Raw genomic sequence first — 25,711 nt, 5'->3', positions numbered from 1 at the left:
ACACCTGTAGAGTCACTCCGGATTTACTCCAGGGCGAGCGAGAGGGGAATCGGCCCCAGTGACGCCTGTGGAATCACTCCAGATTTACTCCAGGGTGAATGAGGGGGAATTGGCCGCAGTGACACCTGTGGAGTCACTCTGGATTTACCCCAGGGCGAGTGAGAAGGGAATCGGCCCCAGTGACGCCTGTGGAATCACTCCAGATTTACTCCAGGGTGAATGAGGGGGAATTGGCCGCAGTGACACCTGTGGAGTCACTCTGGATTTACCCCAGGGTGAGCGAGAGGAATCAGCCCAATGACCTCTGTAAATCTGGAGTGACTCCACTGGGCATCATTCCGGATTCACCCTGTGTGAGAGAATCCAGCTCCATAGCATCTCCATTACTCACTAAACATACTGAAACAGCTAAAAATAACCCTCAAAGCTCCCCTAGCACTGACCGGGTCTGGTCTTCTCTGCCCATGTGGGCTTTGGGCCCGTTCCCCCGCTGCTGGCAGTCTGCCGTAGCACCTCTGGAGTCACGGAAGAGGGGCCGGTTCACACCTGCAGGGGATCCGGCCTTGAGGCCATGGGAGCCTGGGGCATGCGGGCCGGGTGAGGGGGAACTGCCTGTGGCTGGGCTGTGAGCTGCATGGGAACAGGGGCTCTCCTCCTTCTCTCCTCCTAACCACACCAGGCAGGGGTTAGCGCTGAGCATACAGCCGATGGGCCTCGCCCACCTGCTCCCCACAGCCACCTGGAGACAGGCAGGCGAGAGGTTATGTAAGGGCAGAGAGCAGGGCGGGGGCTCAACAGGGGGCACTGTGCTGCAGGAAGGGGGGGGGTGGGGGCTCAGCAGGAGGTGCCATGCTGCAGGGTGGGGGCAGGGGGCTCAGTAGGGGACACTGTGCTGTAGAGAGCAGGGTGGGGGGCTCAGTATAGGGGGTCATGCTGAAAGGAGCAGGGTGGAGGACTTGGTAGGGGGCACCGTGCTGCAAGCAGTGGGGTGGAAGCTCCACAGGGGACGCTGTGCTGTGGGGAGCAGGGCAAGGGGCTCAGTAGGGGGCGCTGTGCTGCAGGGTGGAGGCAGGGGGCTCAGTAGGGGGCACTGTGCTGTGGGGAGCAGGGCAAGGGGCTCAGTAGGGGACGCTGTGCTGCAGGGTGGAGGCAGGGGGCTCAGTAGGGGGCACTGTGCTGTGGGGAGCAGGGCAAGGGGCTCAGTAGGGGGCGCTGTGCTGCAGGGAATGGGGGCGGGGGCTCAGTAGGGGGTGCTGTGCTGTGGGGAGCAGGGCAAGGGGCTCAGTAGGGGGCGCTGTGCTGCAGGGAACGGGGGCGGGGGCTCAGTAGGGGGCACTGTGCTGTGGGGAGCAGGGCAAGGGGCTCAGTAGGGGGCGCTGTGCTGCAGGGTGGGGGCAGGGGGCTCAATAGGGGGCACTGTGCTGTGGGGAGCAGGGCAAGGGGCTCAGTAGGGGGCGCTGTGCTGCAGGGAATGGGGGCGGGGGCTCAGTAGGGGGTGCTGTGCTGTGGGGAGCAGGGCAAGGGGTTCAGTAGGGGGCGCTGTGCTGCAGGGAACGGGGGCGGGGGCTCAGTAGGGGGCACTGTGCTGTGGGGAGCAGGGCAAGGGGCTCAGTAGGGGGCACTGTGCTGCAGGGTGGGGGCAGGGGGCTCAGTAGGTGGCGCTGTGCTGTGGGGAGCAGGGCAAGGGGCTCAGTAGGGGGCGCTGTGCTGCAGGGTGGGGGCGGGGGCTCAGTAGGGGGTGCTGTGCTGTGGGGAGCAGGGCAAGGGGTTCAGTAGGGGGCGCTGTGCTGCAGGGGGGGGCGGGGGCTCAGTAGGGGCACTGTGCTGGGGAGCAGGGCAAGGGGCTCAGTAGGGGGCGCTGTGCTGCAGGGGGGGGCAGGGGGCTCATAGGGGGCTGTGGTGTGGGGAGCAGGGCACGGGGCTCAGTAGGGGGCACTGTGCTGCAGGGTGGGGGCAGGGGGCTCAGTAGGTGGCGCTGTGCTGTGGGGAGCAGGGCAAGGGGCTCAGTAGGGGCGCTGTGCTCAGGGAACGGGGGCGGGGGCTCAGTAGGGGTGCTGTGCTGTGGGGAGCAGGGCAAGGGGTCAGTAGGAGCGCTGTGATGCAGGGAACGGGGGCGGGGGCTCATTAGGGGGCACTGTGCGGTGGGGAGCAGGGAAGGGCTCAGTAGGGGCGCTGTGCTGCGGGTGGGGGCAGGGGGCTCAATAGGGGGCACTGTGCTGTGGGGAGCAGGGCAAGGGGCTCAGTAGGGGGCACTGTGCTGCAGGGTGGGGGCAGGGGGCTCAGTAGGTGGCGCTGTGCTGTGGGGAGCAGGGCAAGGGGCTCAGTAGGGGGCGCTGTGCTGCAGGGAATGGGGGCGGGGGCTCAGTAGGGGGTGCTGTGCTGTGGGGAGCAGGGCAAGGGGTTCAGTAGGGGGCGCTGTGCTGCAGGGAACGGGGGCGGGGGCTCAGTAGGGGGCACTGTGCTGTGGGGAGCAGGGCAAGGGGCTCAGTAGGGGGCGCTGTGCTGCAGGGTGGGGGCAGGGGGCTCAATAGGGGGCACTGTGCTGTGGGGAGCAGGGCAAGGGGCTCAGTAGGGGGCACTGTGCTGCAGGGTGGGGGCAGGGGGCTCAGTAGGTGGCGCTGTGCTGTGGGGAGCAGGGCAAGGGGCTCAGTAGGGGGCGCTGTGCTTCAGGGAACGGGGGCGGGGGCTCAGTAGGTGGTGCTGTGCTGTGGGGAGCAGGGCAAGGGGCTCAGTAGGGCTCTGTGCTGCAGGGAAGGTGGCAGGAGGGGCTCAGCAGGGGGGACCGTGCTGCAGGCAGTGGGGTGGCGGCTGCACAGGGGGCTGTGCTGTGGGGGCTCCATGGGGGTGCTCATTCTACCCCTCCTCTCATGGATGCTCACAGCCCTGGCTCCTCATGGCTGCTCCCCCAGGCTGGGGGTGGGTATGGCCGCTGGCACGCTCCCTGCAGTCAGGCAGAAAAGTTCCCCAGACAGAGGTGGTTGTGGGATACAGTGTCCAGGTGTGGGATCCCCTGAGCTGTGATGACAGAACGAGGAGTAATGGTCTCAAGTTGCAATGGGGGAGGTTTAGATTGGATATTAGGAAAAACTTTTTCACTAAGAGGGTGGTGAAACACTGGAATGCGTTACCTAGGGAGGTGGTAGAATCTCCTTCCTTAGAGGTTTTTAAGGTCAGGCTTGACAAAGCCCTGGCTGGGATGATTTAACTGGGACTTGGTCCTGCTTTGAGCAGGGGGTTGGACTAGATGACCTTCTGGGGTCCCTTCCAACCCTGATATTCTATGATTCTATGATTCTATGAGCCACGGTCCGCCTGGCATTCACTCAACCGTGGCCAGTTTGTGGGGAACCAGCCATGCCAGTGATGGACATGTGGAGCCTACCGTACACACTGTGTGAAAGGGCAGTGTACTGGGGTCCCAGCCCTGCAGCGACACCAGGCAGGGATCCAGGCAGCGGGTGAGGTGGGTGGCATGGGGAGTGCAGGCTGAGGGGAGGGGGATCAGGGGATCCTGGCAGCAGGGAAGGTGAGTGGTGTGGGGAGTGCAGGCTGGGGGAGAGGGGAATGGGGGGATCCTGGCAGTGGGGGAGGTGGGCAATGTGGGAAGTGCATGCTGTTCGGGAGGGGGATCGGGGAAGCAGGGGAGGTGGGTGGCGTGGGGAGTGCAGGCTGGGAGGGGTTGAGGAGGATCCTGGCAGTGCAGGAGGCGAGTGTCCACGGGGTGTGCAGCCAGGGGAGATAAGAGAAGGATCCTGGCAGAGGTGATGCCCAAGGAGCACAGGAAGGGGGGAGAGGGGGCTCAGGGAGAGATCCTGGCAGTGGAGCAGCTATGACAGTGCCTGCCCTGCCTCCACTGGTGTCAGTGATGGGATGAGGAAGCTATGCCTGCAGTGGCCCTGACCTGATCGAGCCTGGGTGAAAACAGTCACAAATATTGACACTAATGCGGGAGTGCTGGGTCAAGGGGTGGGGCCATGTTGGAGTGGGGGATAGGGAGAGGATGAGGATTCAGGGGGACAGAGGGAAGGGCTGGGAGCCAGGACTCCTAGGTTCTATCCCTGGATCTGGGAGGGGAATGGGGTCCAGTGGGTTAGAGAAGAGGGGGCTGGGAGTCTGGACTCCCAGGTTCCATCCCTCGCTTTGGAAAGTGAGGGGGGTCAAGTAGCTGTACAGGGCCCTGCAGCAGTGGCTCCTTTAATCGTGGGTGAATGGAGAGGAAATAAATTGGTGAAACACCTTCTCCCAGGAGAGGCATCCGACTCGCATCCCCCATCTCTGCCATGTCCACCCACTCACAGATGCTGCAGTATGCTGTCTCTGGCGGTCTTAGGGTTAGGGTTTGGCACAAGAAAGTAAAGAAACCGGCTAGCGGCATTTGGGGGTGGCGGGGCATTTCCCTTTAACTCAAGGCATTGTGGGTTTCTATCCCATAATACTCTGAGGCTCCCTCCTCAACTGCAGCAACTACTTAAGAACCCTGCCCTTTTTGCAAGCCCTGCTGAGTCCTTGACCTCAGGGGCACCCTGTGGCGAGGAGTTCCACAGGCCTCTGTTGCATTGTCTCATCCCCTCATTCTTTGAATTACAGGGCAAGGGGACCTGACTCTGCCTTTTCTCCCAGTCCGGAGATTGTAACCTCTGACAGAGCCCCTCCTATTTGTCATCTCTCTACACCTCATTCTCCAGCTCCCTTTGCCCTGACCCGACTCTGTGTAGAATTGCCCTCCTCCAGGAAGCTGTGATGGAACCCGGCCCATTTGCCTCACCCATTTGCCTCATTACCCTCCCGGGGGAATCCCTTGCCATATAAGCCCCACAGGCTCCGCTGCTGAGCTAGCCAAGTGCTCCCAGCAGGTAAGTCCAAATTTTTTCCTTTATCTCTTGCCCCAGCCACTCACTCTGTACAGGAGTGGGGTGGGGGAATCGGAGGGGACATTTTGGGGGCAGGAGATTTAATGCTGCTTGAATTCAAATTCAGTGGGCGTCAGATAAATAGATAGACAGATAGAGGTGTATATGGGGATAGAGAGAGGTGGGGGGGAGAGAGAGAAAGTTTGTATATAGGGATAGATAGAAGGTGTATATGTAGATAGAAAGATGATGGGTTCACATGGGGATGGATGGGTGGCTAGCTAGCTAGATGGTGGGTGTGTATGGACATAGATAGATCAATAGACAGCCGGATGTGCATTGAGGCATAGGGAGAGAGACAAGAGGGGAGCAGATACTCAGATAATGGAGGGTGACAGAGGAGAGCGTGGGGTAGATGGAGAAGGAATAGGAGAAGGGGGTTGCTCTGGAGCAGGACCACAGAGATAAACGACAGACAGGTATGCTTCCGTGGATGCTGTTTTGGGGTGGGGAACATATTGCAGGGCCCATATAAAGAATCATCTCTCGCTAGACCCAGGGGAACAGAGCAGACCAATGGGCCCATCTACCCTGGTATCCCGTCGCCAACAGCGACCAGTTCCAGCTGCATTAGAGTAGGTGCAAGACACGACCTGATGGCCAATGAAGGAATGATGTGCCACAGGGGAAGTTGCTGATTGACCTCATGCCAGGAGGGATGGGTCTCGGGGGGATCTGTCCATATGGGACCACATGCTTGGGGGTCTCCAGCTCCTCCTCCCACCTCCATTACCACTTTGCTAAGGTGATATATAGAGGTGGATGGTCCTATTTTAACCCTTTGTGGTTGGGACAGTATTGGGGTGTGGGAGAGATTGAGGGATAGCGAAATTCATCTGCATTAACCTGTAACAGACAGGAGACCCTCCGAGAGCTGGGAATAGAACTCAGAAGTACTGGCTCCCTGCCCTCGTCTCTAACCCACTAAACCCCTCTCCCCTCCCAGAGCTGGGGGTAGAATCCAGGAGTCCTGGCTCCCTGTCGCCTTGGGAATCCCAATTGCCCATCAGTGCTGCCTTCCCCCATCCCCATTCTCAGTGGGTCCCTGGTCTTCCCACCTCTGCTCCCCCCAGGCTCCCCAAATTTTGGAGCAAAGGTGATACCAAGTCCCCACTCCATCTCCCCTGACTAACCCCCTGATTAATCCCCTTGTGTTTCAGCCATGGTGACAAGAAGGTTGCTGCTGCTCTGGGCCGGGCTGGTGCTGCTGGCAGGTGAGTGGGGATCCAACCCAGGGCCTGGGGAGCTCAGGGGGAGGGTCCCGGGGGCAGAGCAGGGCATGGGGTTACTAGAGCTGGGAGTGGGGCAGTAAAGAGCATTCAGGGGCTGTGACCAGCCTTGGCCAGGGAGGGATGGAAAATTCTCCAATCACCCTGGGTAAATCAGAAGTGGCTCCACTGGGATCAGAGGGGCTGATTCCTCTTTCACACACACTGGTGTAAATCAGGAGTGACATCACTGGGGTAAATGAGGCTGATTCACCTCTTGCTCACCTCAGTGTAAATCTGGAGTAACCCCACTGGAGTCGATGGGTCAGATTTTTCTCTCTGTGTAAACTCAAGCTCACTGCTGGGCCAACCCCCTGAGCTAACCTCTGCAGTGCCCAGCATAGTCAGGGTCCAAGGTTGCTGCTCCAGATGGTCACAGTTCACGCAGCCGTGGGGCTGCTGTAACATTTGCAAATTGCTCCTGGTTCAGGGGGTGGGTGGCGGGGACCACGCCCCCTTGCTTTAGCCACGCCCCTATGCTGAATAAGGGGTGTGGCATAACTTCAGCTACTGCCACACTCTACCGGGGCATCAGCCATCTGCCCACCCCGGGTTGGGGCCATGCCCCAGATGTGCAAAGCTCAAGTGGCTTCAGTTTGCACACTCAGAGGGTGCATCACACTCACTTTTCACATGCAACGGGGGAGGGGGAGCTGAACAGAGCTCATCAGTGTGTGTGTGCTAGTGCATGTGTAAGCATGTATGCTATCGTGGATATGTGTGTCAGTGTGTGTAGATCTCCGTGTTTGTTTGCGTCAGCATGTGTCTGTGTCTGTCAGCGTGTCTCTGTGTATGTCAATGTGTGTGTACATCTGCGTGTTTGTGTGTGTATGTTAGTGTGTGTGGCTGTGTGAGCCAGCATGTGTCTCTGTGTGTCCCTGGATGTTTTATGTATGCCAGTATGTGTCTGTATGTCAGCGTCTCCATGTGTATGTCAGCATATGTTTCTCTGTATGCAACGTGTATGTGTATGTGTACGTCGTGTGTACATCAGCATGTGTGTATGTGTGTCAGCATATGTATGTGTGTCTCTATGTTTGTGTATGTCAGGGTGCAGGGGTGGTTTAGCTCTTCCCCTCTGCCCTGCCCCTCCTGCAGCCCGGTTCACTCCCAGCTGGGGAAAGGGGCTATGAATACAGCTGAGGATGGACGCAGAGCAAGGGTCTGCTGGCCAAGCCCCACTTCAATTTGACCACACCCACTTTCCCCTTTGGCCACCCCTTTCCTCTCTGAACTCACCCCTTTGCCTGCTGGTCACTCTTACATTTCCTCTGACCACACCCCTTCTTCTGCTGATCATGCCGCTTGTCCATCTGACCACACCCTCTTTGTCCACCCTTTTCCCCTCTGACCTCACCCCTTCTCCTGCTGACCACGCCACTGTCCATCTGATCTGACCACACCCATTTTCCCTTTCCTTCTCTGGCCATGCCTTTCCCTCCTGGACACATCCGCTGTTCGACCATGCCTGTTCCCCTCTGGCCATGCCTTTTCCCTGACGCTCAGCCTCACTTGCCCACAGCAGTGCTAGTGCCAGGGAGGGGTATGGTGGTCCCCCCAAGAGCTGGTTACCCCAGATTTAGGGGTGCTTCCTGCCAGGGTTGAGCTGACCTTTGAGGCTTGCAAGAGAGGCGGGGGGCTGGGAGCCAGGACTCCTGGGTTCTGTCTCTGACTCTGGGACTGGGGTCTCGTAGTTAGAGCAAGGGATTGGGAGCCAGGTCTCCTGGGTTCCATTCCTAGCTCAGGGAGATGTTTAGGGGTTAGAAACAGGAGTATCTGTGTAAGCGGGGGAATGGTCCCACTATTGTGGGGAACTTTCCTCGCTTATACACGACCCCGGTGAAATGGGCTAGCAAAAGGATCTGAGTCCTTGCTCCCACTACCTTTACCCAGAGACCTGCCTGACCTCTTCCCTTCCATCTCCTGTGTGGAAGAGTCATAACCCCAACAGGGCTGGGCCCAGGATTCCTGCGGGGCTCCATCCCCAACCTTGTTGTGGTCACTAAGGGCAGGGGCCAGGGTGTCCCCACTCCGGATGCTCTCTCTGCACTGGATGCTTCCCTGACCCACTGATCGTTACATACAGTTCAGAGCAAATACTACTTGATAAAACAGCAACCAATTTTAAAAAAATAAGGAAAAATGGGAAAGATTAAAGGAAAACCTGTCGCCCCGCTCTGTGGCACAGGGATGTCAAAGCCAGCGTCTCTGGGATGTCAGGGCAATTCAGTCTGTTCCTCACACGTCCCAGGCCCTGGCTGTGCTGCAGGGAGGCTGCGGGTCGGGCACTTGCTCTGGCGGTGGCCACACGTCCCCAGGCTCTAGGTGGCAGGACCCAGCATCGCCCCCACCCCGTCGGGGTTACGATCCCCCCCCAAGTCTGGCCTGCCAGACGTCTTGGCTGGGGGGTGTCTCCCTGCGCTGGGCCCACTGCCAGGGTCTCCCTCGCTCTCCCCAGCTGCTCCCCGCACCCAGCTCTGGACAGCTCCAGCCCCAGCCCCAGCTCCAGCTCCTCCATTCTGCCTCACCACTGATGCTGCTGCTGCTGCTCTGCCTCCAGCCCCCTGGGCTGCTTCTCTGGCCCGTCTGGCCGGCGCGGCCCTGCTCCCCAGCTCTGCTCAGGCCCCTGCTCTCTCCTGAGCTCGGCCCCACTCTGTCTGACCCAGGCAATTCCAGCTCACTAGGCGGATGGGACCCCCCTGGCCTCCTGACTCCCGCATTAGCCTGTCCGCCCTGTCAATCAGGCTGACAGGAGCATTGGCCTCTCCCCATTGCCCCTGGGGGCTGTCAGTGTCAGGGTCTGATTTCCCATCGACCCTTCCCCTTCCTTTTGGTCCCGGGAGCTTGCCAACCGAAACCCCAATGAGTTTTACTAAGGGGCCAACAGTCCCCTTATATTTGGAATCTGAAATCTGGTCTCCTGGCTCATTGCGGGTAAATCACTGGCATTAGGGATGAGCTGGCTCCAGACAGTAACAGCAGCACCTGCACTCAGCTCTCACACACCCGACTGTAACTTCCTTGGGGTTACTCCTCATCACACTACACTGAGCGAGAAGGGAATTGGCCCCACGGAGTGGCAAGCAGAGCTGTGTGAGGGGCTGCCCACGGCTGGGATGACAGGGGTCTACAGGTCAGGACTGAGGGGCATTGGCAGAGCAGTGTATGGGTTATTGAGAGCTTTAGCCATTGCTGTTAGCTCTTTTCCATCACTAAGACACATAAAAGCAGCACCAAAACCCTCTAGAGCTGCCGGCTTGGTCACCCCTCTCTGTCCCTCTCCCCTCAGGCACCGGCACGGCCACCCCCATGGGCCGGGAGTTCATCACGGCCCTCATGCAGAATTACCAGATTGGCTACTCCCAGGCTGACTTCCAGCTCTTCATCTCCGGCTACTCGCTGTCCAACACCATCACCGTCGAGATGCGTAAATCTCAGTTCCGCCACACTTTCCAGCTTGGCCAGGGCCAGACGGTCTCCATGAAGATCCCGGCCAATGCTGAGATGTCCAGCACCACCAAGTTCTGCGGCACTGTCCCGGTGCAGGCAGACAAAGATGTCTCAGTGATATCGCTCAATGCCAAGAAGCTGACGGCCGACACCAGCATGGTGTACCCGGTCCAGAGCCTGGGCATAGAGTACTATGCCATCACGCCAGCTGGAGATGTCTCTGGGACCTACAAAGAGTTCTCCATCATGGCATGGTGGGAGCCCTCCACTGGGAAATTCACCTGAAGGGCAGTGTGAGGTTCCAAGAGCGGGTCTACCCGGCCAGCAGCAAGATCACTGTCTCCCTTGCGCCCTACCAGGCTGTCCAATTCCAGAGCAACCAGGATCTCTCTGGCACCCGGGTGGTATCCCTGAAGCCGGTGGCAGTGCAGAGTGGGCACAGTTGTGCCCAGAAGAACACCAAGTGCAACCACGAGGCTGAGCAGCTGTTGCCTGTCTCCGGGTGGGGCACGGCTTTCTTTGTGCCACCAATGCCCTTCCAGGCCAGCTACGACCTGGTGTACATCGTCGCCTCCCAAGTCACACAGCTCACCTACTTCTCTGGCGGGGCCCAGAGGAGCCAGGGTCTGGTATCTGGGCAGGTCCTTCAGTTGGAGGTGAGTCTGGCCAAACCACTGTACTTCTCCGCCAGTGCCAGCATTCAAGTCTTCTTCTTTTGTATCGGTGGGACCCAGGGCACCATGCATTACGACCCCTTCTTGGTCAGCATCCCGGACATCTCCAGCTACTGCACCTCCTACTCCATCGCTGGCCAGCAGGGGTTCAAAAACTGTCATCATCGTGGCCAAGACCGCATCGGCCGCCGGCATCCCCATGGATCGGTGACTCCCGAGCAGGGTGAGCTGGAAATCGATTCCTGGCACGGAGTATTTCTGGGGAGTGTTCAACCTGGGCATCAGAGCCAGTGCCCACTCAGTGGAGAACCCCAGTGCTGCCTTTGGGCTGCTGAGCGTCGACATCGCTCAGCAGAATGGCTACGGCATGGCCACCCTTTGCCAGAGAGGTGAGTGGGGGGTATCTGAGTGAAACGGGGGCTATGGGGTGTATCTGGGTGCTTGTCCTGTTGTAATTGTGAAATCTTAGGGCGTTGAGCAGTGTGAATAGCCCCTACGGGGGACCCCATGCATGGATGGGTGTGGGGGTGCCTCTAGGGCAAGGGTGTTGCACAGGGAACCTGGCATGATCCTGTTGTGGTCACCCCAATAGCATTCACAGCAAAATCGATCCATCCATCCATCTCCAATCAATCCCACCAACCATTCTTCCCTTCCATCCATCCCTCCATACTTCACCATGTTATAATGCCATGTCTATCTGCTCTAAGCCACTAGGTCAACCCACTAGACCCTCTGGGTCGACCTAGTGGCCAGTTTGCTTCCTGTTATAATGTCCTGTCTATCTCTCTGCTTGCCCTTTCCTTCCTATCCTGTCCGCAGCATCCCCGGTGCTTTCCTGCAGTTCCGTGCAGTGCCAGAAGAAGGAGACCTGCCAGATGACCAATGGCAGACCCGTGTGCATGGCCACTCTATGGCAACTTGCTGGGTGCTGGGTGATCCCCACTACCACACCTTCGATGGGCGCAACTACGACTTCATGGGCACCTGCACCTACACCCTGGCCAAGACCTTTAGCTCAGATTCAGCTCTCCCAGCTTTCCACGTCACGGCTAAGAACGAGAACCAGGGCAAGCAGAGATTTGCCTACGTGGGCTTTGAGACCGTGCAGGTCTATGGCTACACTGTCTCCGTAGTCAGAAATGAATACGGGCTTGTGAGAGTAAGAGTGTGCCCATCCCCTTTTTTATCTATCCATCAAACTTTTCTTTGCTTTTCCTTCTTCATTTCTTTATTTTTCTTCCTTCATTTCTCTTTCTCCTTTCTTTTCTTTCTTCATTTTTCTTTCTTTTTTTTTCTACCTTCATTAGTCCTTCTTTTCTTTGCTTTTCTCCCTTTATTTTTTCTTTTTTCTTCCTTCATATTTCATTTTCTTTTCTTTTCTTTTCTTTTCTAAAATAAAAAAATAATTTCTGGTCAAAACAAAAATAATTTAGAAATTTTTGGCAAATTGAAAAGATGACTTTTTTGTTTTGGGTTAAACAAAAGTTTCATTTTTATTACAACATTAAATTTTAAAAAATTAAAGGAACTTTCGAATTGAGAAGTTTTCTCGAATTGAAAGATTGAAACATTTTAATTTTTTCCAGAATTTTTTTTTGAGGATTTTTCTTTTTCACTGAATTGTTTTGGTGTCATCAAATCTGCTTTTTTTTTGTCTGAAAAACTATTTGAGTTGAAAATTTCCTCCGGTTCTATTGCCAAGCAGGGCTGGGGGTCCACCTATCAGGGTCCCACCTCTAGCGGTAGCAGATGTTTCAGGGGAAGGTGAAGGGAACCTGTGGGAGGTGGTGGCAGAGTTATCTGGCCTGGGAAATCTCTCTTGTAAACACCAGGTGGCTCAAGGTGAAGTGAATTCTCTTGACTTGGCCTGGGTGGGCTTTGGACTTGCCTGGTTTTTAAGGGAGAGGTTGTTGGGAATAGGACATGGGCTGAAAGTGTTGCGTGAAACAATGACCATTGCTTGTGGTTGCCCTCCCAGGTGAATGCCCAGCACTCCCGCCTCCCCAACTCCCTGATGGAGGGGAAACTGAAGCAGTATAAGAGTGGGGGCTCTGTTGTCATCGAGACTGACTTCTCCCTGATGGTCTCCTATGACTGGGGCAGCTCTCTTGTGGTGAAGATCTCCAGCAGCTTCTGGGAGAGTGTGCAAGGCCTGTTTGGCAACTACAATGGGATGCTAGGGATGACTTTGCCACCCTGGCTGGGTTGCTGGCTGCCAGCCCTGTGGAGTTTGGGAAGAGCTGGAAGGTGGAGGACGGGGACAGGTTCTGCTGGGACAACTGCCATGTGGAGTGCAGGAGCTGCTCCCCAGAGCTGGTTGGCAGGTACAAAGCTGAGCCCTTCTGTGGCTGGATCACCAAAGAGGCGGGGGGCCCCTTCAGCCGCTGCCACTCCATGATCGACCCCAAAATCTACCTGGACAACTGTGTCTACGACCTGTGTATGAATGACGGCCTCAAGGAGATGCTATGCCGGGTGCTGATGAGCTATGCTGATACTTGCCGGAAAGAGGGGGTGGCCATCTCCGAGTGGCGAAGTCTTGCAGGCTGCAGTGAGTGGGGTTAACCCCTGGTTTGATTATGGCAGCTGGTGCCAAAAAAATTCAGAGCACTGGCTGGCTCAGGGGATGGGACATGGAGTCTTTCCCCTCTAGGGGGCACTGGCTCCCATCCGGCCCCAGGGTGGGGGACTGGCTGGCTCCGGGGGGGCTTGGAATTGGGCATGGGGTCTTTCCCCTCCAGGTGGTGCCATTGGGGGATGTGCTGTTTTAGGGAGGTGGGAACATGCTGGCCCATTTCTGGTGAGGAATTTGTGGCAGATCCTTGTTACACATTGCCTGTAACGAGGGGCTGGAGAGAACGGGTCCATTTATTAGCACATCTGGTCTGGGGAGGAGACCTGGAACCCACGTCTGTTGCCTCTCAGAGCTGCAACAGTGGTTCTCGACCTATTTACCATTGTGGATCTCATAACAATGTATTATGTGGGCTGCATCCAATACGACCTGTATGGCCATGAGGATGTCACATGGGCTGCAGCTGTGTGCTGATTGGCTGCAGATTGAGAACAACTGCGCGCGATAGTATCAGGAATTTGCCCTTAATAAATAAGGCAACCACTCCTCCCCCACCTCCTCCCCATTGTTCCAGTGGGACTGAAACTAGGCTGTACTTATGGGGCTCTGCTTCCAGGCAATGGGGGGTGAGGGGATAGGCTTGGAAGATGGTTAATTTGGGGGGCAGAGGAGGCAGCAGGGAGGAGACTAGGGAGCAGGCGAATATGGGAGGCAGGAGGGAAAGGGTCTGGGGGACAGAGGAATGCTGGGGGAGCAGTATGGGGGGCAAGGAGAGTTGGGGGGCAGAGTGTGCTGGGGAGAATTGTGAGAGAGCAGATGAGTGATAAGCTGGATGTTTGGGGTCCAGAAGGGGCTGAGGTTGGAGGACAGGGAGGAAAAGATGGGGTAGAAAGGGGGACAGCAGGAACACACACACAGAGCAGTGCCCATCCCCTCCAGCAGGGGGCAGCATAAACACACACACACACACACACACACACACACAGAAGGACCCATCCTCTCCAACAGAGGGCAGTGTTCACACACACACACACACACACACACACACTCTCTCTCTCTCTCTCTCTCTTAACCTGAGACTGTTTTACAATGCACCCTCCCCCAGTTCCCTCAGGACAGGGCTGTTTTCTGTGGACTCTGGCCTCTGCCTTGTTGCAGATGACTCCTAACAACAGTTGTTGGTGTTGGTGGGGAGCTGCAGGTTACAGAAGCTGGAAACGACCAACACCCACCTGGCACAGGATATTTATTTAATTTAACCTACAAAAATTTCATGAGTTTTGACCAATCTCCCCATTTTTCGGTGGGCTGGCTGCGGGATTATTTTAAGTGTCATGCTTGGTGAGAGCGCAGGTCTCTGGTGCTTGAGCTAAAGGAGAGCTCCCTCAGTGGGCAGCAGTAGTAGAGCTCTTATCCTGTCTCTGAGGCTGATGCAAGAAGCTGGTGGTTCAAGCTGCAGCAAGTGCTGAATGCAGCGATATTCCCAGTGACCCATGTCCCATCCCTTTGACAGCTCTGCCCTGCCCAGAGAACAGCCAGTACCAGCTCTGCGGCTCCGCGTGTCCTACCTCCTGCAATGACCGAGCGGCCCCTAACAACTGTTCCTTGCCCTGTGTGGAGACCTGCCAGTGCAATGATGGCTTTGTGCTGGATGCTAGGAAATGCATCTCCAAGGCCGGCTGTGGGTGCAAATTTGAGGGATGCCTCTATGCCCCTGGAGAGCAATTCTGGGGGGACAGCGCCTGCACGAGACGCTGCGTCTGCAACCCACAAACCAGGCAGGCGAGCTGCCAGGTCGCAGGGTGCAGGGCTGGGGAGCAGTGCCGGGTGGAGAAAGGCATCCAGAACTGCTACCCCACCAGCTATGCCAGCTGCATGACCAGCGGGGGCTCCCACAACCACAGCTTTGATGGGCAGAGGTTCGACTTCCAGGGCACCAGCTCTCTGGGCTGAGCAAGAAGAGCCAGGAGCTGGTGGATTTCTGAGTCCTGGTGCAGAACGCCCACTGGGGCGGCTGAATGGTGTCCTTCAGGAAAGTAGTGCAGGTCCATTTATATGGAGTGGAGACACCGTCAGCTGGGCCTATCGGGGAAAGATCATGGTGAGTGAGCCTGGACTGGAGAGACCCCAACCGGCCAAGGGCAAAGACCATCTCCCTAGCTGGTCTGATTCTTCGTCAGCCTGAGTTTCTGCATTTCCTGTCCTAAACTCTCCGTCCAGCAGTAGCCTCCCCCCCGGGCCTATCAGAGAAGTCCAAAGCACAGACGTTGATACAACCCCTTCCTGAGGCTGGGAAGTGCCCATTTCACAACTGGGGAAACTGAAGCTTTGACAGATTAAGGAACTGTCACACAATCACCCAGCAAGTCTGGACTAGAACCTATCATTACCCCGCCGGTGTAACCAGTAGACCCCACTCACCTCAGAGATGGGAACAGAACCCAGGAGTCCTGGCTCCCAGGCCACCCGCTCTAACCCACTAGACTCCACTCCCCTCCCAGAGTCAGGGAGAGAACCCAGGAATCCTGGCTCCCAGCTTCCCCTGCTCTAACCCACTTGACCCCACACCTCTCCCAGAGCTGGGCAGAGAACCCAGAGCTCCCAATACTGTGCCTTTACCTTGAGACCATCTGTTCTCCTCAGTAACTTGTGATCTGTGAATCAGCTTCCCTACCCCAGATGTGGCTGCATCTCAGAGCTGGGCAAACCATCCCTATGTGGCATTATGTCTGGCTGTTCCCCAGCTGCACCACCTTAGACGCAGTTGCATTTCTGCACTGGGGCTCAGTGATCGCTGCAGTCTTGTATCAAGGTGTCTGTCTCTATCCCTAGGTGAATGGTATTTTGACCAACCTGCCATACCAAGTGGGCACAGGGAAGATCTCCATGTACCAGAGAGGCTGGGATGCCATGATCCAGGATTTTGGCCTCACTGTTACCTTCGACTGGCACAGCCGAGTCACCGTCACCGTGCCCAGCACCTATGCCAGCACCCTGGGCGATCTGTGTGGCAACTTCAATGGGGACAGGAGTGACGAGCCAGCTGGGAAGGCCGGCGCAGGTGCCGGGCGCAGCTGGAGAGTGGCCGAGCCCCTGGGCTGCAGCGAAGTTGATGTGCGGGCCTGCCCTGACTTGGAAGCTCTCGCCCATCGCCAGCGGGGCATCAACACCGAGTGCAGGATCATCCTGGAAAACACCAGCCCCTTCAGGGAGTGCCACAGCAGAATTGATCCCAAGGGCTTCTTCCTCAACCGTGTGTCCGACTACTGCATGTCCAAGGGGCAGTTGGCCGTGCTATGGCAGGTGGTTGCTGGCTATGCCTCAGCCTGCCAGGCCGCTGGGGTGACTACATCCCTGGAGATACCATGTCTTCTGGAGTGAGTGTGCGCCCGTCACATGGCGCTGTCCGCTGGGCAGGGTTCCTGGGCTGGGCTACCACACACGGCAGGCCGCCCTCCTGGCCTCCGATCCATGACCCTATGGATTGCTTTATCCCTAATGAGGGAGAATATTTACAAACCTGGATAATCCAACCAGATCCCAGCTGGGGTCTATTGGCTGTACCTCCACTGGAGTCAATGTGGCCAGATCCCAGCTTGGGTCAATCAGCCATAGACCCATTGGAGTCAATGGGGCCACATTCCCCAGCTGGTGAGAATCTGCACGATTGCATTCAAACCAATTGTGTTACACTGACAAACAGCAACTGAGGTTTTGCTCTGTTTTTATCCCCTGAGCTGGCTGAGAGAATGGGCTTTTCCCCTCTAGGGGGCGCTGGCTCCCATCCAGCCCCAGGGCGGGGACTGGCTGGCTCAGGCGAGGGGGGGCAAGGAATGGGGCCTTTCCCCTCCAGGGGGCGCCAGCTCCGATCCTGCCCCAGGTTGTGGGGCTGGCTGGCTCAGGGGGGAAGGGAATGGGGCAAGGACCTTTCCCCTCCAGGGGGAGCCAGCTGTGATCAGAAACTGCTGCTCTGACACCTCATTCTGTTCCCGTCGCAGAGCCAGCCTGTCCCTGGAACAGCCACTACGAGGTCTGCGCCTGGGGCTGCCAGCCGACCTGCAGCAGCCTCTATGCCCCAGTTCAGTGCTCGGCCCAGTGCTGGAGGGCTGCGTCTGTGATGAGGGCTTTGTGCTGAGCGGTGACCGCTGGGTGCCCATGTCCCAGTGTGGCTGCATCCACCAGGGCTTTTACTACCAGGCCGGGAAGACCTTCCACCCAACATGCCAGGAGCAGTGCATTTGCCAGGCCGGCAGGGACGTGGCCTGCAAGGGCTTGTCCTGTGGCCCCAAGGAGGAGTGTAAGGTGGCGGGCAGTGTCCGGAGATGCCACCCTGTGGGATCCGCCACCTGCACGATCTCTGGAAGCTCCCGCTACATCACCTTCGACGGCGCTGCCGCCAACTTCCAGGGCACATGCACCTATGCCCTGGCCACGACCTGCACTGACGCCCAGAAGCTGATGCCCTTCGCTGTCCACCTGGAGAACAAGCCGTGGGGCACCGAGCAGGTCCCCGTGGCCAAGCTGGTGTCCATCCACCTCTATGGGACCACCCTTTCCCTGCTGCAGGGCATGAGGGGGCTGATCAGGGTAAGTCCTGCTCATGGGACGGGCCAAGTAGGAGCGGACTCAGTAGTGGGGTGGGCAGAACAGTAGGGCCGGTCCTTATATCTCAGAGACACCAGAGTGCCTGTTAGAATCATAGAATCATAGAATCATAGAATATCAGGGTTGGAAGGGACCCCAGAAGGTCATCTAGTCCAACCCCCTGCTCAAAGCAGGACCAAGTCCCAGTTAAATCATCCTAGCCAGGGCTTTGTCAAGCCTGACCTTAAAAACCTCTAAGGAAGGAGATTCTACCACCTCCCTAGGTAACGCATTCCAGTGTTTCACCACCCTCTTAGTGAAAAAGTTTTTCCTAATATCCAATCTAAACCTCCCCCATTGCAACTTGAGACCATTACTCCTCGTTCTGTCATCTGCTACCATTGAGAACAGTCTAGAGCCATCCTCTTTGAAACCCCCTTTCAGGTAGTTGAAAGCAGCTATCAAATCCCCCCTCATTCTTCTCTTCTGCAGACTAAACAATCCCAGCTCCCTCAGCCTCTCCTCATAAGTCATGTGCTCTAGACCCCTAATCATTTTTGTTGCCCTTCGCTGTACTCTTTCCAATTTATCCACATCCTTCTTGTAGTGTGGGGCCCAAAACTGGACACAGTACTCCAGATGAGGCCTCACCAGTGTCGAATAGAGGGGAACGATCACGTCCCTCGATCTGCTCGCTATGCCCCTACTTATACATCCCAAAATGCCATTGGCCTTCTTGGCAACAAGGGCACACTGCTGACTCATATCCAGCTTCTCGTCCACTGTCACCCCTAGGTCCTTTTCTGCAGAACTGCTGCCGAGCCATTCGGTCCCTAGTCTGTAGCGGTGCATTGGATTCTTCCATCCTAAGTGCAGGACCCTGCACTTATCCTTATTGAACCTCATTAGATTTCTTTTGGCCCAATCTTCCAATTTGTCTAGGTCCTTCTGTATCCTATCCCTCCCCTCCAGCGTATCTACCACTCCTCCCAGTTTAGTATCATCCGCAAATTTGCTGAGAGTGCAATCCACACCATCCTCCAGATCATTTATGAAGATATTGAACAAAACGAGCCCCAGGACCGACCCCTGGGGCACTCCACTTGACACCGGCTGCCAACTAGACATGGAGCCATTGATCACTACCCGTTGAGCCCGACAATCTAGCCAGCTTTCTACCCACCTTATAGTGCATTCATCCAGCCCATACTTCCTTAACTTGCTGACAAGAATGCTGTGGGAGACCGTGTCAAAAGCTTTGCTAAAGTCAAGAAACAATACATCCACTGCTTTCCCTTCATCCACAGAACCAGTAATCTCATCATAAAAGGCGATTAGATTAGTCAGGCATGACCTTCCCTTGGTGAATCCATGCTGACTGTTCCTGATCACTTTCCTCTCCTCTAAGTGCTTCAGGATTGATTCTTTGAGGACCTGCTCCATGATTTTTCCAGGGACTGAGGTGAGGCGGACTGGCCTGTAGTTCCCAGGATCCTCCTTCTTCCCTTTTTTAAAGATGGGCACTACATTAGCCTTTTTCCAGTCATCCGGGACTTCCCCCGTTCGCCACGAGTTTTCAAAGATAATGGCCAAGGGCTCTGCAATCACAGCCGCCAATTCCCTCAGCACTCTCGGATGCAATTCGTCCGGCCCCATGGACTTGTGCACGTCCAGCTTTTCTAAATAGTCCCTAACCACCTCTATCTCTACAGAGGGCTGGCCATCTCTTCCCCATTTTGTGATGCCCAGCACAGCAGTCTGGGAGCTGACCTTGTTAGTGAAAACAGAGGCAAAAAAAGCATTGAGTACATTAGCTTTTTCCACATCCTCTGTCACTAGCTTGCCTCCCTCATTCAGTAAGGTGCCCACACTTTCCTTGGCTTTCTTCTTGTTGTCAACATACCTGAAGAAACCCTTCTTGTTACTCTTGACATCTCTTGCTAGCTGCAGCTCCAGGTGCGATTTGGCCCTCCTGATATCTTTCCTACATGCCCGAGCAATATTTTTATACTCTTCCCTGGTCATATGTCCAACCTTCCACTTCTTGTAAGCTTCTTTTTTATGTTTAAGATCCGCTAGGATTTCACCATTAAGCCAAGCTGGTCGCCTGCCATATTTACTATTCTTTCGACTCATCGGGATGGTTTGTCCCTGTAACCTCAACAGGGATTCCTTGAAATACAGCCAGCTCTCCTGGACTCCCTTCCCTTTCATGTTAGTCCCCCAGGGGATCCTGGCCATCTGTTCCCTGAGGGAGTCAAAGTCTGCTTTCCTGAAGTCCAGGGTCCGTATCCTGCTGCTTACCTTTCTTCCCTGCGTCAGGATCCTGAACTCAACCAACTCATGGTCACTGCCTCCCAGATTCCCATCCACTTTTGCTTCCCCCACTAATTCTACCCGGTTTGTGAGCAGCAGGTCAAGAAAAGCGCTCCCCCTAGTTGGCTCCCCTAGCACTTGCACCAGGAAATTGTCCCCTACGCTTTCCAAAAACTTCCTGGATTGTCTATGCACCGCTGTATTGCTCTCCCAGCAGATATCAGGAAAATTAAAGTCACCCATGAGAATCAGGGCATGCGATCTAGTAGCTTCCGTGAGTTGCTGGAAGAAAGCCTCATCCACCTCATCCCCCTGGTCCGGTGGTCTATAGCAGACTCCCACCATGACATCACTCTTGTTGCACACACTTCTAAACTTAATCCAGAGACACTCAGGTTTTTCCACAGTTTCGTACCGGAGCTCTGAGCAGTCATACTGCTCCCTTACATACAGTGCTACTCCCCCACCTTTTCTGCCCTGCCTGTCCTTCCTGAACAGTTTATAACCATCCATGACTGTACTCCAGTCATGTGAGTTATCCCACCAAGTCTCTGTTATTCCAATCACGTCATAATTCCTTGACATCACCAGGACCTCCAGTTCTCCCTGCTTGTTTCCAAGGCTTTGTGCATTTGTATATAAGCACTTGAGATAACCTGTTGATTGCCCCTCATTCCCAGTATGAGGCAGGAGCCCTCCCCTCACAGACATTCCTGCCTGTGCTTCCTCCCGGTATCCCGCTTTCCCACTTACCTCAGGGCTTTGGTCTCCTTCCCCCGGTGAACCTAGTTTAAAGCCCTCCTCACTAGGTTAGCCAGCCTGCTGGCAAAGATGTTCTTCCCTCTCTTCGTAAGATGGAGCCCGTCTCTGCCCAGCACTCCTCCTTCATGGAACACCATCCCATGGTCAAAGAATCCAAAGCCTTCTCTCCGACACCACCTGCGTAGCCATTCGTTGACCTCCACGATTCGACGGTCCCTACCCAGGCCTTTTCCTTCCACGGGGAGGATGGACGAGAACACCACTTGCGCCTCCAACTCCTTTATCCTTCTTCCCAGAGCCACGTAGTCCGCAGTGATCCGCTCAAGGTCATTCTTGGCAGTATCATTGGTGCCCACGTGGAGAAGCAGGAAGGGGTAGCGATCCGAGGGCTTGATTAGCTAAGAGGGGTGCCCCCAGCTGAGCTCTGTCCCGCCATCTGCCTCTGGAACTGGCCCTTCCAGGACCGTAGCATTAAATGCCCCCTACACAGGGTCAGAGACCCAGTGGGGAGGGGAAGAGGACTCTGGAGTCATCCGTCTGAAATCTGTGAGCTGGCTCTGGATTTATCCTGGAGGAGCTGCAATCATAATCCAGCCCTGACCCTATTGCAGTCAGGGGTGACTCCGGATTTACACTGAATCTGGCCCTGGCTCTGTTGGGATTTACATGCGTAGAACAGAGTGGAATTCAGCTTGCGTGCTTTCCTATTGCATCTCTCCCCAGCCCCAGTGTCCGCTCCCCCTGCTCACACGGGATGCTCTGTCTCTCCCAGGTGGATGGGGTGTCCCACAAACTGCCTGTGGTCGTGGCCGATGGGCAGCTTTGGGCGTATCAGCACGGTGGGAACGTGCTGGTGCAAACCGACTTGAGCCTCACCGCGAGCTACAACTTCCCGTTCAACGTGAGAGTCACCGTCCTGGGGAGCTACCAGGGCCAGATGTGCGGCCTGTGCGGGAACTACAACGGGCGTCGGGACGACGAGTTCCTGCTCCCCGATGGCAGTGCGGCCCCTGATGTGGCAGCGTTTGCCTCTGCCTGGAAAATCCCAGTCCCAGGGGTGGCCTGTGCAGATGGATGCGCCGGGAACAGCTGCCTGGTTTGTGAAGAGACCAAAAAGGACGTCTTCAAACAGCACAACTACTGTGGGCTGCTCACGGCCCCCGACGGCCCCTTCGCTGCCTGCCATGGCACAGTCAGCCCCAGCGTGTATTTCAACAACTGCCTGTATGATGTGTGCCTGGGCAATGGGGCTGTACCCTGGAAAGGCCCTGTGCCAGAGCATCCACAGCTACGTGACGGCCTGCCAGGAGGCTGGGGCCCCCATCCAGCCCTGGAGGAGCGCCTCCTTCTGCTGTAAGTGCCACGATGCTGAATGGGTGCGGGGGGCTGTCCCGCTCACCCTCCTTGATCTGGGAGGCATCAGGTCTGGGCATCTCATTCCAGACCCTTAGCTTATCTGTTTCTTCTCATCCAGTTTTTCCTCATCTTCCCACTCTGGCTCCCTTTCCATCCATGCTGGTGCACAGAATAATCTGAGCCACATGTTCCTTAGTCCTAAAGTCCTGCACAGAGGGACGCAGGCTGGGCGGGTGGGGCTGTACCCTGGAAAGCAGCGACTCTAGAAAGGACCCAGGTGTCCTGATGGAGCCAGCTGCCCATGAGCACCCCGGGAGATGCTGTGGCCAAGAAGGTGAGCATGACCCTGGGCTGGAGAAGCAGGAGATAGTGAGGAGAAGCCGGGAGGTGGGGTCCCCTTGAGATACGGCATTGGGGAGACCACGACTGGAGACTGTGCCCAGCTCTGGGGGGCCTCACGTCAGACGGGACATCGGAAAAGGGGGTGGGGTCAGAGAAGAGCTACGGGAATGATCTGAGGACTGAAAAACCTGTCCGAGAGCCAGGGATTGAGGGAGCTTGATCTAGTGTGTTTAACCCAGAGAAGGCTCAGAGGCTAGTCTTTGTCTATCAGCACCGACCTGGAGAGGAGATTTCGGGGAGCAGAGGGCTCATTAACCCAATAGACAGAGGCAGAGCGAGAGCTGAGGGTGGGCTGGGGGATGGAGCCAGAGAAATTGCGACTGGGAATAAAGGGCAGATTTTCCCTAGGGTGGGGAGCTGACCCTGGGAACAACTCCCACAGCTACAGGGCAGTTTCCTGGTCTTTCTAGGGAGATCTCTCTCTAAAAGCTGCGCTCTAGCTCGCCATCAGATCTGGGTTGGGGCAGACTGGTTGCTCATGATGGTTCCTGCAAATCTATGACTCTGTGAATCAATAATTTCTCTCTTTATTTTAGCTCTGAGCTGCCCAGCCAACAGCCACTATGAGGTGTGTGCTGACCTCTGCACCGCGACCTGCGCCTGGATCACCGACTCCATCCCGTGCCCGGAGACTTGTGCCGAAGGTTGCCAGTGTGACGATGGCTTCTTCTTTGATGGCCAGGGCTGCGTGACTGTGGAGAGTTGTGGCTGCTTCGAACAGGGGAGATACAAGGTACTGCCCCTGCTGGTAGATGAGGGTCTGATCCTATTACCTCTAACTGGGAACCTAAGACTAGCTCCTCAGTTGGAGCGAAGCAGATCTACAGCCTAGGGGGCGTGTATTCTGGATCAAAACATTGGTCCCCTGGGCTTGGCATCCAACCCATTGGCCATGCTTAATTCCCGATCTCCTTGTGCTGCTTGTCACAACATTCTATAGTCAGCTCCTTGACCACACTTAGATGTGTTGTGAAAGATACCCAAGAGATCAAATAACCAACATCAGTTAGTTTTCTTGGTAACAGTTAATAGAGTAGAGTTAGAGTTGGTGTAGCTGCGTCTGTCCCAGGATATTAGAGAGGGGATGAGTTTGTAGAGTTTCCCTAGGAGTTGCTTGGGGAAGGATTTGATAATGTCCTTCAATTCCTGGGTAAATTGTGGTGTGAGGTCTTCTTGGAGTCCTTTATAGGAGTGTAGACACCCCCTTGTCTCTCTACAACTCAGCTTGGCAGAATTCAGTTTTTATGGTTTTATCATTTCAACTGATAATATTGATGTTTAAGCATTTTTTGTTTTTATCGATTTAAATTTTCATAATGTGCAAAATTGTGGGTTTTAAGCATTTATTTTATTTGGCTTATTTAAATTTTCACAGTTGCGCAAAACTGTGGGTTTTAACCATTTTAATTTTTAAAATTTATTTAAAGTTTCACAGTTGCACAACATTTGTGGATTGAAGCATTTTTAATTTTTTTAATGGATTTGAGTTTTCACAATTACACAAAATTATGGGGATGGGGTCAGACTATAATTAATTAATGACAGAAGATTCAAGAAGTTACAACTTTATAACCATTAAAACACAAATTGTCAACCTCACATCAAAATACACAAAGTGAACAGCCTTAAATCAAACTCTGATCAGTTGCAGCATTTTTCTTACTTTGCCTACCTGTGAATTTCGACTATTACGGATGAAAATATTTTTGTCCTTGGTTTGTGTGTACGGTGAAATCGATGTTTGCCAGTACAAATCTAATCCTTCCAAGCCTAAAAAATAGTTCAGGAAAAAAGAGTTCAATACAATAGAAACTTCTGGGAAGCTGTCACATGCTGCGTTGTTGAATTCCCCCTAGAAAGAAGGTGTGTGTCCAAAGTTACCGCTCCTTTTTTACACCCATCCTGTTTACAAATAAAAAGCTACTGTAACCATCATCCAGAGGCTAGATTTAACCAATCATCTTTGTATCTTGTTTTTCGGGTACTGTGGTGTTCCTCTTATCCCTGTGTTCTGACACATGGGTGTGAAGACATCTCCTCGGCTTGTACCAGGGTAACAACCCTATCTTAATCCTGACAGTTTTTCTATCAGTTTCAGCCAAAGTTAATGTAGGGCATTATGGGATACTTAGCACAAGTAAACCGGTTTATAGGAAGATGTAAGCCAGTTCAGGCTCTGTAACTTCTATAATGTTATAGTGCTTTGTCTGCTTAATGCATAGTCATAGATTAATCAATTTGTATATTTCAAGGCCAGAAGGGACCACTGTGGCCATCTACTCAGACCTCCTGCATAACAAAGGCCACAGAGCTATCCCCAGACCATTCCTAGAGCAGATCTGTTAGGAAATAACATGCAATCATGATTTAAAGATTGTCAGTGATGGACCTCACCCCGTGGGAAATAGTTCCAGTTGTTAATTGCTCTTATCATTAAAAATGTACTTGATGGAATTTGTCTAACTTCAAGTTCCAGCCATTGGATCATGTTAGATCTTTCTCTGCTAGAGCGAAGAGCCCAATATTAACTAGTTGTTCCCTGGGTGGATAATTATAAACTGGGATCAAGTTACTCCTTAACCTTCTCTTTGTTAAAGTAAAGAAACTGAGCTCCTTGAGTCTATCACTAGAAGCCATGTTTTCTAATGTTTTCATCATTCTCCTGGCTCCTCTCTGTCCCCATTCCAATTTATCAACATACTTCTTGACCTGCAGTCACCAAAACTGGATACAGGATTCCAGCTTCAGTCGCACCAGGGCCAGATACAGAGGACAAAATAATCTCTCTGCTCCTACTTGAGTTTCCTCTGTTTATGCATCCCAGGATCACATTAGCTCAAAAAATTTTGGCCACGGCTCATGTTTAGCTGATTATCCATCCTGACCTCTACAGATTAATGTGCATGGTGGGAATAATACATATCACTAATGTGATTTTTTATATGCATTAGCCCCGCATATATGGGTCAACACTGCCACAGGGCTGGGGTCATCTCCCTAATCAGCCTGTTCCCTGAAAGAGATTGGACCCTCCTGTAACTTGCTTTTCTTCTTCTCATCGTCAGACAAATTCAAATCGGAAATAAGGCACAGTTGTTTAGTAGCATGGGTGATTAACCAGTAGGACAAACTCCCAAGTGAAATGCTGGATTCTCCAGCCCTTGGTGTCTTCCAACCCCATCTGGCTGCCTTTGTGGAAAATGCTTTAGCCAAACACAAGTGATTGGGTTCAACCTGGGAATAACTGGGGGAAGTTTCCTGGCCTATGTTCTACAGGAGATCAGACAAGATGATCCAGTAGAAATCTAAGCAAGATCCTGCTGCAGCATCCTCTCTCTAACCTCCTGAAGCAGTGGGTTCCACAGGTTGATGAAGCAGAATGTCCTAAATTCTCCGGCCATCAATTTTAGG

At 54.6% G+C, this 25,711-nt stretch overlaps 1 protein-coding gene across 1 annotated transcript in view; it reads left to right on the top strand.

Moving 5' to 3' along the window:
• The first annotated feature begins 707 nt into the window (after positions 1-707).
• LOC119847611 (IgGFc-binding protein-like) overlaps positions 708-25,711 on the top strand; it is a 40,222-nt gene continuing 15,218 nt past the window's right edge. The window contains 15 exon segments of the mRNA XM_043502324.1: positions 708-765; positions 6,071-6,124; positions 9,468-9,877; positions 9,988-10,691; positions 11,108-11,208; positions 11,211-11,464; positions 12,284-12,629; positions 12,668-12,856; positions 14,394-14,662; positions 15,713-16,222; positions 16,881-16,977; positions 16,980-17,467; positions 21,315-21,797; positions 21,799-21,895; positions 22,837-23,033. Coding sequence (XP_043358259.1) covers positions 708-765; positions 6,071-6,124; positions 9,468-9,877; positions 9,988-10,691; positions 11,108-11,208; positions 11,211-11,464; positions 12,284-12,629; positions 12,668-12,856; positions 14,394-14,662; positions 15,713-16,222; positions 16,881-16,977; positions 16,980-17,467; positions 21,315-21,797; positions 21,799-21,895; positions 22,837-23,033 — 4,257 coding nt within the window.

The sequence above is a fragment of the Dermochelys coriacea genome, chromosome 24 (genome assembly GCF_009764565.3).
Source record: "Dermochelys coriacea isolate rDerCor1 chromosome 24, rDerCor1.pri.v4, whole genome shotgun sequence".
In the NCBI taxonomy this organism is placed as follows: Eukaryota; Metazoa; Chordata; order Testudines; family Dermochelyidae; genus Dermochelys; species Dermochelys coriacea.
The sequence above is the reverse complement of the archived record's forward strand: the minus strand, read 5'-3'. Positions and strand labels throughout refer to the sequence as shown.